The sequence below is a fragment of the Borostomias antarcticus genome, assembly GCF_949987555.1.
Source record: "Borostomias antarcticus genome assembly, contig: scaffold_94, whole genome shotgun sequence".
NCBI lineage: Eukaryota > Metazoa > Chordata > Actinopteri > Stomiiformes > Stomiidae > Borostomias > Borostomias antarcticus.
In genome coordinates this window covers 456,217-469,285 of record NW_028176445.1, presented here as the reverse complement: position 1 = coordinate 469,285, position 13,069 = coordinate 456,217, and the positions used below count along the sequence as shown (strand labels likewise).

At 51.5% G+C, this 13,069-nt stretch overlaps 1 protein-coding gene across 1 annotated transcript in view; it reads left to right on the top strand.

Annotated features, from left to right (window-relative positions):
* Positions 1-1,093: 1,093 nt before the first annotated feature.
* ddx47 (DEAD (Asp-Glu-Ala-Asp) box polypeptide 47) overlaps positions 1,094-13,069 on the top strand; it is a gene marked incomplete at its 3' end in the record, with an annotated part of 17,659 nt that continues 5,683 nt past the window's right edge. Inside the window, exons 1-8 of the mRNA XM_084462482.1 lie at positions 1,094-1,234; positions 2,997-3,090; positions 3,266-3,454; positions 3,757-3,828; positions 4,043-4,161; positions 6,024-6,095; positions 10,814-10,930; positions 12,971-13,069. The exon at positions 12,971-13,069 is cut by the window's right edge and continues 48 nt beyond it. Of these exons, the coding sequence (XP_084318608.1) occupies positions 1,103-1,234; positions 2,997-3,090; positions 3,266-3,454; positions 3,757-3,828; positions 4,043-4,161; positions 6,024-6,095; positions 10,814-10,930; positions 12,971-13,069 (894 nt within the window). The 5' untranslated portion in view covers positions 1,094-1,102. The remainder of the gene's footprint in view (positions 1,235-2,996; positions 3,091-3,265; positions 3,455-3,756; positions 3,829-4,042; positions 4,162-6,023; positions 6,096-10,813; positions 10,931-12,970) is intronic.

Below are 13,069 nucleotides of genomic sequence, written 5' to 3'. Positions count from 1 at the left end.
CCCAGTACAGAGCCCTACCCTACCCCCCACCCTCTCCACCCAGTACAGAGCCCTACCCTACCCCCCACCCTCTCCACCCAGTACAGAGCCCTACCCCCCACCCTCTCCACCCAGTACAGAGCCCTACCCCCCACCCTCTCCACCCAGTACAGAGCCCTACCCCCCACCCTCTCCACCCAGTACAGAGCCCTACCCCCCACCCTCTCCACCCAGTACAGAGCCCTACCCCCCTCCCTCTCCACCCAGTACAGAGCCCTACCCTACCCCCCACCCTCTCCACCCAGTACAGAGCCCTACCCTACCCCCCACCCTCTCCACCCAGTACAGAGCCCTACCCTACCCCCCACCCTCTCCACCCAGTACAGAGCCCTACCCCCACCCTCTCCACCCAGTACAGAGCCCTACCCCCCTCCCTCTCCACCCAGTACAGAGCCCTACCCCCCACCCTCTCCACCCAGTACAGAGCCCTACCCCCCACCCTCTCCACCCAGTACAGAGCCCTACCCCCCTCCCTCTCCACCCAGTACAGAGCCCTACCCTACCCCCCACCCTCTCCACCCAGTACAGAGCCCTACCCCCCTCCCTCTCCACCCAGTACAGAGCCCCACCCTACCCCCCACCCTCTACACCCAGTACAGAGCCCCACCCTACCCCCCACCCTCTCCACCCAGTACAGAGCCCTACCCCCCACCCTCTCCACCCAGTACAGAGCCCTACCCCCACCCTCTCCACCCAGTACAGAGCCCTACCCTACCCCCCACCCTCTCCACCCAGTACAGAGCCCCACCCTACCCCCCACCCTCTCCACCCAGTACAGAGCCCCACCCTACCCCCCACCCTCTCCACCCAGTACAGAGCCCTACCCTACCCCCCACCCTCTCCACCCAGTACAGAGCCCTACCCTACCCCCCACCCTCTCCACCCAGTACAGAGCCCACACCAGCGCCATCACCTCAGCAGTGAACACGACAGCATTTTTTTTCCCAACCAACTTCTGCCATAACCACGCCCCCGCGAAAAAAATGACGCAGCCCAGCCGGGGAGACGTCATCTGGAGCTGCGCATGCGCCTTTCAGAACACAACACGTTGGGGCTGAGCAGCATGGCGGACGCAGCAGAGACAAGTACAGAGATAAAAACAGAAGAAGCACTCGAAGGTGCGAGTAGTGATGATGATAACAGTCGTGATCATGTCGGCGAAAAGTCTGAGCCGGTGAAGACTTTCAAGGATCTGGTAAGACAGTCCGAACTAACCAGAAAAAACACAATCACAAATGCTAGCTGGCTAGCTCTATACCTAGCTTCTTAGCTGCTAGCTGGCTAGCTCTATACCTAGCTTCTTAGCTGCTAGCTGGCTAGCTCTATACCTAGCTTCTTAGCTGCTAGCTGGCTAGCTCTATACCTAGCTTCTTAGCTGCTAGCTGGCTAGCTCTATACCTAGCTTCTTAGCTGCTAGCTGGCTAGCTCTATACCTAGCTTCTTAGCTGCTAGCTGGCTAGCTCTATACCTAGCTTCTTAGCTGCTAGCTGGCTAGCTCTATACCTAGCTTCTTAGCTGCTAGCTGGCTAGCTCTATACCTAGCTTCTTAGCTGCTAGCTGGCTAGCTCTATACCTAGCTTCTTAGCTGGCTAGCTGGCTAGCTCTATACCTAGCTTCTTAGCTGCTAGCTGGCTAGCTCTATACCTAGCTTCTTAGCTGCTAGCTGGCTAGCTCTATACCTAGCTTCTTAGCTGCTAGCTGGCTAGCTCTATACCTAGCTACTTAGCTGCTAGCTGGCTAGCTCTATACCTAGCTTCTTAGCTAACATATACCTAGCTTCTTAGCTAACATATACCTAGCTTCTTAGCTAACATATACCTAGCTTCTTAGCTAACATATACCTAGCTTCTTAGCTAACATATACCTAGCTTCTTAGCTAACATACCTAGCTTCTTAGCTAACATATACCTAGCTTCTTAGCTAACATATACCTAGCTACTTAGCTAACGTTGGCTAGATAGTCACAAGGTTTTTCTGCCTGATCTGTACAGCTAGTCAGCTCCATATATACATATATCGACTTCTCTTTTCTGCCTCAACTAAGTAGCTAGATGGAACTAAGGTCAGTAGGTAGCTAGCACAGCTAGCATCTATGTTTCCATCTGGTAGGTGTTTAATGTAATAGGATCTGTGCACCAGCTCCACTACTTCCTGAAAGTCCCTTGGCATCTTTATTTCCTGTCCTATATGATTGGATTAAGTGATTAATCAGACCGGCAGACCCAGCTCACACCTGATTAATCACTTAATCCAATCATATAGAACTGGAAATAAAGATGCCAAGGGACTTTCAGGAAGTAGTGGAGCTGGTGCACAGAGCCTATACCACATGTGTATCTGATTCATTAATGTTACATGCTATACTATCAGGATAGCCAGTTGGGTTCATCCACACACTTATCAGTTGATTGATTGATTGATTTTATTTATTTTAGAGACAGGGACAAGGTACAGTAGACATTAACCCTATAGAATAGGGAGAGAGGCACTGTACAAGGTTATAGCTTAACAGCTAATTTCCACCCGCAGTCCCTGGGCAAATAAATATACAGTCTTACAATAGTGGGGCAAATAGTACACAGTGGGAAAGTTACATACATGCTGTAGAAGGAATACAAAAATGTTATGTAGCACAGATTTCACTCATTCCTATACCCACATCCCAACCTCCCCAGACCCTTTCTCAAACCCTAGGTACAGCCCCCATACATATGTGCCACACACACACACACACACACTTGACTGCAGGTGCGACTACAGGTGCGCGCAGCTTTGCTGAGCGAGTATCCACTGCTTTGCGAGGCGAGAGAAGCTATGAAAGCTTGTTGTTGTTGTGAGTTCTGTTGCTGTTCCACTGTTTTATGGCCGTGAAGATGAAGGATGATTTACCGAAAGCAGTCTTACATTGTGGGATTCTGCACGCCCTCTGCTCAGTCCATCTGCTGTGTGGTCCCCAGGGTGTGACGGAGGTGTTGTGTGAAGCATGCGACCAGCTGGGATGGAAGACTCCAACCAAGATCCAGGTGGAGGCCATCCCAGTAGCCTTGGAAGGTAAGGAAGGTTTGCATCCGAGGTGGTTGTGGTGCTGTAGAAGCTCGTAGCTTGTTTTAGTTTGCAGTTTGTATTAGTATTTAAAGTAATGCCATTTGTATTATGTCCTGTAAAGGGACCTTTTTTAATTACACAATATACTCCCCTCAAATTCTCTCTCTCTCCATCCCCACAGGTCGTGATGTGATAGGGCTGGCGGAGACGGGTTCGGGGAAGACCGGGGCGTTTGCTCTGCCCATCCTGCAGTCGCTCCTCTCCTCCGCCCAGCGGCTCCACACGCTGGTGCTCACGCCCACCAGGGAGCTGGCCTTCCAGATCGCCGAGCAGTTCGAGGCTCTGGGCTCCAGCATCGGCGTGAAGACTGGTACGTTGGGGGTGTATTGGCCCTGTACACCGTGGGCGCATGTTTGGAACACACAGTAGGCCTACGCTAACGCGATTGGCGGGATGACTGAGTCAAGTCAGTGTCACAGGTCACTGCATCATTGTGACGGACGAGGATTGAAATGGCTTTCTGCAGTTTATCTAAATCCTTTGACCAGTGAGCAATAAAGGTGTGAAGATGCACCTGGAACTGAGTTTGTGTGTGTGTGTGTGTGTGTGTGTGTGTGTGTGTGTGTGTTTGTGTGTGTGTGTGTGTGTGTGTGTGTTTATTTCTTTTTTCAGCGGTCATCGTAGGAGGAATAGACATGATGTCCCAGTCCTTGGTATTGGCCAAGAAACCACACATAGTCATCGGTGAGACTCGGCATCCGATCGCCAAACAAATCTACCACATTGTATGGCATTATAAGAAGACGTGTGGGAGCTATGAGCCTGCAGTGCTGCTGGAATTAATATCCAAGCATACATTTGTGCTGTCGTGATCTCTCAGGGCAAAGGGGAATGTGTGACCACATCGAGTGGCGAGCTGTTTGAGACTAATGTACGTTGATGACCTTTGCGTCCGCAGCCACTCCCGGAAGACTGATCGACCATCTGGAGAACACCAAGGGCTTCTCCCTCCGAGGGCTCAAGTTTCTGGTCATGGATGAGGCCGACCGTATCCTAAACATGGACTTTGAGACTGAGGTGGGCGGTTTAAACGCAGTAGAGCCCTACAGAGTACACTGTATTCGGCTTAATATTACCTCTCAGGGCTCTAAGCTAACATTTTCACTAGGAGCACATGTGCTCCTAAATGAAAAAATGTAGGAGCACAGAAAGAAATTTAGTAGCGCAACAAAATTTTTGAAATAACACATTTTTATTAGCATCACACACATTAAGCCTACTGCCAACAACGATAAACAACTAGGGCTGCGAGCAGCAGTGAACGCCGTTAAAGGGGGTGCTATTTCGTTAAAGGGGGTGCTATTTCGGGGCGGCTGTAGCTCAGTTGGTAGAGCGGGTCGTTCAATGATCGAAGGGTCAGCGGTTCGAATCCCAGCTCCGACTGTCCACATGTCGAAGTGTCCTTGAGCCAGACACCTAACCCCAAATTGCTCCCAATGAGCAGGTTAGCACCTTGCATGGCAGCTACCGCCATTGATGTGTGAATGTGTGAATGAGAGGCCATTGTAAAGCGCTTTGAGTGCCGCTAAGGTGGAAAAGCGCTATATAAGTGTAGTCCATTTACCATTTCGGTGTCCAGTACAGAGAGAAACTTCCTGTAACCAGTAGGTGGCGCTCTCAGCGTGACTCAATACCGATGCATAGATGTGTTCAGGACGGTACCTTGATGAAGCCTGAGCAATTTGAAGTAAATTGGTTAACATATGTAGGAGTTATGAGGACTTCCTGTTTCACCAGTAGGTGGCGCTGTAGGTATGACACAATACTGACTTACAGATGTGTTCAAGATGCGACCTTCATCAAGCATGAGCAATTTGGAGTAAATCGGATAACGTATGTAGGAGTTATGAGTACTTCCTGTTTCACCACTGTAAGTGTGACTCAATACCGACGTTCAGAATGCGACCTTCATGAAGCGTCAGCAATTTGGTGCAAATCGGATAATGTATGTAGGAGTTTTGAAGACTTCCTGTTTCACCAATAGGTGGCGCTATAAGTATGATGCAATACTGACACATAGATGTGTTCAGGACAGAACCTTCATGAAGCTTGAGAAATATCGGACAAATCGGATAATGTATGTAGGAGTTATGAGGACTTCATGTTTTTTTGGCGAAATGTCAGAATTTGGCGGCGCACTACGGTGATGTATGTGTGTGAGCTTTCAAAACTGTAGGAGTGCAGCAGTTTATAAAATGTGTGAATATTTTCAAAGCAACAGCTGCCACCACTCTAAAAACATAAGGATACGGAACATTCCACCAGCAGTTTCAATGGCACAAAAATTACTATTAAAAGTTAAATTACTAAAAAACTATTAAAAAAAAATATCAAAAAACTGAATACGTCCGTTAAAGAGCTAAACATGAACATTTTAAAGTTCGAATGAAGTTTCTAGAACAAAGTATGAAGAAGTTATAAAGGAGACAAACTGGGGAGAATAATAAAGAAAGAAATAGTGGGAATATCCCAAGGTGGGTTGGCTTCTACAAGCTAGCCCACCTAATACAGTTGTGGGACTTGTAGTTTTGTATACGGGTGCGCGAAACTTTGACTCCAGTTTGATCCAATTTGCATGGATTTATTCTAGGCGCAAAATGCGAGTGAAATAGTTGAAGACAGTACTCACACAGTGTGCTCCTAAGTGATTATTTCTGATCGCACAAAACTACTTTTAGTCGAGAATGCGAGTAAAATGGTCGCACCTTAGAGCCCTGCCTCTTGTGTATTCATTCCCCTTGTATTTATCACATGCGCTGTAACTTCGCCGCATAGAGTACAAGCACTGACTTGTAGCTGTTGTTACTTGTAGTGTCCCTCTTCCTCCTCCTCATGTCCCTCTTCCTCCTCCTCATGTCCCTCCTCTTCTCCTCTTCCAGGTTGATAAGATCCTGAAGGTGATTCCCAGAGACAGACGCACGTTTCTATTTTCCGCCACCATGACCAAGAAGGTACACATCGCTCCTAATTCACTTTTTCTCTTGTACTTGTCGTGAGGTGATTTGGGTGAACTGCCCCTTTAGCAGTTCCACATGCAATGTCCCCCATGTTATTCTGATGGCCGAGTGGCCCCTGGACAGGGCTGTACATTGAGACATATATGTCGCACGTGCTATGAAAAAAAATGTCTGTGCGATTAATTGATTAGCCCTGTAGCACGCGTGCGACAGACAGCGAGCCGCTTGTATGTAACGTTAGCGTTGTTTCCGTGTTGAAGCCGGGAGGACGAGTGAGGTGAAGTGAGAGCAGTCAGGTAGGCTAGCCTATAGCTTCCCCCCTGGACCAGGAAACTAGCCTATAGCTTCCCCCTGACCAGTAAACTAGCCTATAGCTTCCCCCTGGACCAGGAAACTAGCCTATAGCTTCCCCCTGACCAGTAAACTAGCCTATAGCTTCCCCTGGACCAGTAAACTAGCCTATAGCTTCCCCTGGACCAGTAAACTAGCCTATAGCTTCCCCTAGACCAGTAAACTAGCCTATAGCTTCCCCTGGACCAGTAAACTAGCCTATAGCTTCCCCTGGACCAGTAAACTAGCCTATAGCTTCCCCTGGACCAGTAAACTAGCCTATAGCTTCCCCCGGACCAGTAAACTAGCCTATAGCTTCCCCTGGACCAGTAAACTAGCCTATAGCTTCCCCTGGACCAGTAAACTAGCCTATAGCTTCCCCTGGACCAGGAAACTAGCCTATAGCTTCCCCTGGACCAGTAAACTATCCTATAGCTTCCCCTGGACCAGGAAACTAGCCTATAGCTTCCCCCGGACCAGTAAACTAGCCTATAGCTTCCCCTGGACCAGTAAACTAGCCTATAGCTTCCCCTGGACCAGTAAACTAGCCTATAGCTTCCCCTGGACCAGTAAACTAGCCTATAGCTTCCCCCGGACCAGTAAACTAGCCTATAGCTTCCCCTGGACCAGTAAACTAGCCTATAGCTTCCCCTGGACCAGTAAACTAGCCTATAGCTTCCCCTGGACCAGTAAACTAGCCTATAGCTTCCCCCGGACCAGTAAACTAGCCTATAGCTTCCCCTGGACCAGTAAACTAGCCTATAGCTTCCCCCGGACCAGTAAACTAGCCTATAGCTTCCCCTGGACCAGTAAACTAGCCTATAGCTTCCCCTGGACCAGTAAACTAGCCTATAGCTTCCCCTGGACCAGGAAACTAGCCTATAGCTTCCCCTGGACCAGTAAACTAGCCTATAGCTTCCCCCGGACCAGTAAACTAGCCTATAGCTTCCCCTGGACCAGGAAACTAGGCTATAGCTTCCCCTGGACCAGTAAACTAGCCTATAGCTTCCCCTGGACCAGTAAACTAGCCTATAGCTTCCCCCGGACCAGTAAACTAGCCTATAGCTTCCCCTGGACCAGGAAACTAGCCTATAGCTTCCCCCGGACCAGTAAACTAGCCTATAGCTTCCCCTGGACCAGTAAACTAGCCTATAGCTTCCCCTGGACCAGTAAACTAGCCTATAGCTTCCCCTGGACCAGTAAACTAGCCTATAGCTTCCCCCGGACCAGTAAACTAGCCTATAGCTTCCCCCGGACCAGTAAACTAGCCTATAGCTTCCCCTGGACCAGGAAACTAGCCTATAGCTTCCCCCGGACCAGTAAACTAGCCTATAGCTTCCCCTGGACCAGGAAACTAGCCTATAGCTTCCCCCGGACCAGTAAACTAGCCTATAGCTTCCCCTGGACCAGGAAACTAGCCTATAGCTTCCCCCGGACCAGTAAACTAGCCTATAGCTTCCCTGGACCAGTAAACTAGCCTATAGCTTCCCCCGGACCAGTAAACTAGCCTATAGCTTCCCCTGGACCAGTAAACTAGCCTATAGCTTCCCCCGGACCAGTAAACTAGCCTATAGCTTCCCCTGGACCAGGAAACTAGCCTATAGCTTCCCCCGGACCAGTAAACTAGCCTATAGCTTCCCCTGGACCAGTAAACTAGCCTATAGCTTCCCCTGGACCAGTAAACTAGCCTATAGCTTCCCCCGGACCAGTAAACTAGCCTATAGCTTCCCCTGGACCAGTAAACTAGCCTATAGCTTCCCCTGGACCAGTAAACTAGCCTATAGCTTCCCCTGGACCAGGAAACTAGCCTATAGCTTCCCCCTGACCAGTAAACTAGCCTATAGCTTCCCCCAGACCAGTAAACTAGCCTATAGCTTCCCCTGGACCAGGAAACTAGCCTATAGCTTCCCCCGGACCAGGAAACTAGCCTATAGCTTCCCCTGGACCAGTAAACTAGCCTATAGCTTCCCCCGGACCAGTAAACTAGCCTATAGCTTCCCCCGGACCAGGAAACTAGCCTATAGCTTCCCCTGGACCAGTAAACTAGCCTATAGCTTCCCCTGGACCAGTAAACTAGCCTATAGCTTCCCCTGGACCAGTAAACTAGCCTATAGCTTCCCCTGGACCAGTAAACTAGCCTATAGCTTCCCCTGGACCAGTAAACTAGCCTATAGCTTCCCCTGGACCAGGAAACTAGCCTATAGCTTCCCCCTGACCAGGAAACTAGCCTATAGCTTCCCCCTGACCAGTAAACTAGCCTATAGCTTCCCCTGGACCAGGAAACTAGCCTATAGCTTCCCCCGGACCAGGAAACTAGCCTATAGCTTCCCCCGGACCAGGAAACTAGCCTATAGCTTCCCCTGGACCAGTAAACTAGCCTATAGCTTCCCCCAGACCAGTAAACTAGCCTATAGCTTCCCCCAGACCAGTAAACTAGCCTATAGCTTCCCCTGGACCAGGAAACTAGCCTATAGCTTCCCCTGGACCAGGAAACTAGCCTATAGCTTCCCCCGGACCAGGAAACTAGCCTATAGCTTCCCCTGGACCAGGAAACTAGCCTATAGCTTCCCCTAGACCAGTAAACTAGCCTATAGCTTCCCCCGGACCAGTAAACTAGCCTATAGCTTCCCCTGGACCAGTAAACTAGCCTATAGCTTCCCCTGGACCAGGAAACTAGCCTATAGCTTCCCCTGGACCAGGAAACTAGCCTATAGCTTCCCCCGGACCAGTAAACTAGCCTATAGCTTCCCCTGGACCAGTAAACTAGCCTATAGCTTCCCCTGGACCAGTAAACTAGCCTATAGCTTCCCCTGGACCAGTAAACTAGCCTATAGCTTCCCCTGGACCAGTAAACTAGCCTATAGCTTCCCCTGGACCAGTAAACTAGCCTATAGCTTCCCCTGGACCAGGAAACTAGCCTATAGCTTCCCCTGGACCAGTAAACTAGCCTATAGCTTCCCCCGGACCAGTAAACTAGCCTATAGCTTCCCCTGGACCAGTAAACTAGCCTATAGCTTCCCCTGGACCAGGAAACTAGCCTATAGCTTCCCCTGGACCAGTAAACTAGCCTATAGCTTCCCCCGGACCAGGAAACTCTGTTCAGGCAAGTGCCTCATGCAGTTGTCTGATCGGACAAGTAAAAAATAGCCTAGAGTTGAAGTGTGATAAATATGTAACGTAAATACAGTCTAGAAACACGACGCTAGCTTGCGTTAATGTTCCTCCAGCCACCTAAAGGTGCCAATCAAAGCAACAGCAAATGCAACGAAATATCAGTTAAGCAGCCTAATCTAGCCTATTATTTACGTAAGCTATGTTAAAAAGGCAGTGATTGTGGTAGAAGACAGGACCAGCACAGAGTTGAGGACAGGTGAGAGGAGAGCAGGAGAAGGAAGGGGACAGGTGAGAGAGGAGAGGATAGAGGTTGTTGAGAGGAGAACAGGAGAAGAGAGAGGAGACGGAAGGGGACAGGAGAGAGAGGAGAGGATAGAGGTTGTTGAGAGGAGAGCAGGAGAAGAGAGGAGACGGAAGGAGACAGGTGAGAGAGGAGAGGATAGAGGTTGTTGAGAGGAGAGCAGGAGAAGAGAGAGGAGAAGGAAGGGGACAGGTGAGAGAGGAGAGGATAGAGGTTGTTGAGAGGAGAGCAGGAGAAGAGAGAGGAGAAGGAAGGGGACAGGTGAGAGAGGAGAGGATAGAGGTTGTTGAGAGGAGAGCAGGAGAAGAGAGAGGAGAAGGAAGGGGACAGGAGAGAGAGGAGAGGATGGAGGTTGAGAGGAGAAGGAAGGAGACAGGTGAGAGAGGAGAGGATAGAGGTTGTTGAGAGGAGAGCAGGAGAAGAGAGAGGAGAAGGAAGGGGACAGGTGAGAGAGGAGAGGAGAGAGGTTGTTGAGAGGAGAGCAGGAGAAGAGAGAGGAGAAGGAAGGGGACAGGTGAGAGAGGAGAGGATAGAGGTTGTTGAGAGGAGAGCAGGAGAAGGAAGGGGACAGGTGAGAGAGGAGAGGATAGAGGGTGTTGAGAGGAGAGCAGGAGAAGAGAGAGGAGAAGGAAGGGGACAGGGCAGGATGAGAGATTAGAAAGAGTGATGATTTAGAAGGAATGAGTATGCAGTTAAGCATCAATGGGCAGTTAAGCATCAATTTCATATTGTATACGTACAGTAACATCCCTTTCCAGGTGGTTTTAAGTGATGAACTGCATAACTTGTGTTCAGTAAAGGTGATAATGGACATTTTATACCTGTGCTACAACTTTCTGGCTCTGTGCTACAGAACTATCAACCCCAGTAGCACCAGTGCTATGTGCTAAAAGAAAGTGAATGTCCAGCCCTGCTCCTGGAGTGTCTCCCTGACTGACCCCTCTCTCTGTTTCCCCGTCTCTCTCAGGTCCAGAAATTGCAGAGGGCCGCCCTGAAGGACCCGGTGAAATGTGCCGTGTCCACCAAGTACTCCACGGTGGAGAAGCTGCAGCAATACTACATCTTCATCCCCTCCAAGTACAAGGTGCTCAGCTGAGAGCCTGTCTCTGTTTGGGTTCAGCTTAACACCATTCAGGTTTAATGAGATTAAAGAATATGTTAAACACGGAACATCTCTCCTGGATTTGGAACCTATTTTCTATGTAACTGCAGATCCAGGAGCTTGTTGCTTCGCCGCTTGTGTGAAAGACGGTGTGTGTGGGGTGTGTTTGGGGTGCGCTGGTGTGTTTGGGGTGCGCTGGTGTGTTTGGGCTGCGCTGGTGTGTTTGGGGTGTGTTTGGGGTGTGTTTGGGGTGCGCTGGTGTGTTTGGGGTGCGCTGGTGTGTTTGGGGTGCGCTGGTGTGTCTGGGGTGCGCTGGTGTGTTTGGGGTGCGCTGGTGTGTTTGGGGTGCGCTGTTGTGTTTGGGGTGCGCTGTTGTGTTTGGGGTGCGCTGGTGTGTTTGGGGTGTTTGGGGTGTTTGGGGTGCGCTGGTGTGTTTGGGGTGCGCTGGTGTGTTTGGGGTGTGTGGGGTGCGCTGGTGTGTTTGGGGTGCGCTGGTGTGTTTGGGGTGCGCTGGTGTGTTTGGGGTGCGCTGGTGTGTTTGGGGTGCGCTGGTGTGTTTGGGGTGTTTGGTGTGTTTGGGGTGCGCTGGTGTGTTTGGGGTGCGCTGGTGTGTTTGGGGTGCGCTGGTGTGTTTGGGGTGCGCTGGTGTGTGTGGGGTGCGCTGGTGTGTTTGGGGTGTGTTTGGGGTGCGCTGGTGTGTTTGGGGTGCGCTGGTGTGTTTGGGGTGCGCTGGTGTGTTTGGGGTGCGCTGGTGTGTTTGGGGTGTGTTTGGGGTGCGCTGGTGTGTTTGGGGTGTTTGGGGTGCGCTGGTGTGTTTGGGGTGCGCTGGTGTGTTTGGGGTGCGCTGGTGGGGTACGCTGGTGTGTTAGGGGTGCGCTGGTGTGTTTGGGGTGCGCTGGTGTGTTTGGGGTGCGCTGGTGTGTTTGGGGTGCGCTGGTGTGTGTGGGGTGCGCTGGTGTGTTTGGGGTGCGCTGGTGTGTTTGGGGTGCGCTGGTGTGTTTGGGGTGCGCTGGTGTGTTTGGGGTGCGCTGGTGTGTTTGGGGTGCGCTGGTGTGTTTGGGGTGTGTTTGGGGTGCGCTGGTGTGTTTGGGGTGTTTGGGGTGCGCTGGTGTGTTTGGGGTGCGCTGGTGTGTTTGGGGTGCGCTGGTGTGTTTGGGGTGTGTTTGGGGTGCGCTGGTGTGTTTGGGGTGTTTGGGGTGCGCTGGTGTGTTTGGGGTGCGCTGGTGTGTTTGGGGTGTGTTTGGGGTGCGCTGGTGTGTTTGGGGTGCGCTGGTGTGTTTGGGGTGCGCTGGTGTGTTTGGGGTGCGCTGGTGTGTGTGGGGTGCGCTGGTGTGTTTGGGGTGCGCTGGTGTGTTTGGGGTGCGCTGGTGTGTTTGGGGTGCGCTGGTGTGTTTGGGGTGCGCTGGTGTGTTTGGGGTGCGCTGGTGTGTTTGGGGTGTGTTTGGGGTGCGCTGGTGTGTTTGGGGTGTTTGGGGTGCGCTGGTGTGTTTGGGGTGCGCTGGTGTGTTTGGGGTGCGCTGGTGGGGTACGCTGGTGTGTTAGGGGTGCGCTGGTGTGTTTGGGGTGCGCTGGTGTGTTTGGGGTGCGCTGGTGTGTTTGGGGTGTTTGGGGTGCGCTGGTGTGTTTGGGGTGCGCTGGTGTGTTTGGTGTGTTTGGGGTGCGCTGGTGTGTTTGGGGTGCGCTGGTGTGTTTGGGGTGCGCTGGTGTGTTTGGTGTGTTTGGGGTGCATTGGTGTGTTTGGGGTGCGCTGGTGTGTTTGGGGTGTTTGGGGTGCGCTGGTGTGTTTGGGGTGTGTTTGGGGTGCGCTGGTGTGTTTGGGGTGCGCTGGTGTGTTTGGGGTGTTTGGGGTGCGCTGGTGTGTTTGGGGTGTGTTTGGGGTGCGCTGGTGTGTTTGGGGTGCGCTGGTGTGTTTGGGGTGCGCTGGTGTGTTTGGGGTGCGCTGGTGTGTTTGGTGTGTTTGGGGTGCGCTGGTGTGTTTGGGGTGCGCTGGTTTTGTGCGTATTTAACTCCTCTGTCCTGCAGGACTGCTACCTGGTGTCCATCCTGAACGAGCTGGCGGGAAACTCCTTCATGATCTTTTGCAGCACGTGTAACAACGCCCAGAGGGTGGCGCTGTTGCTC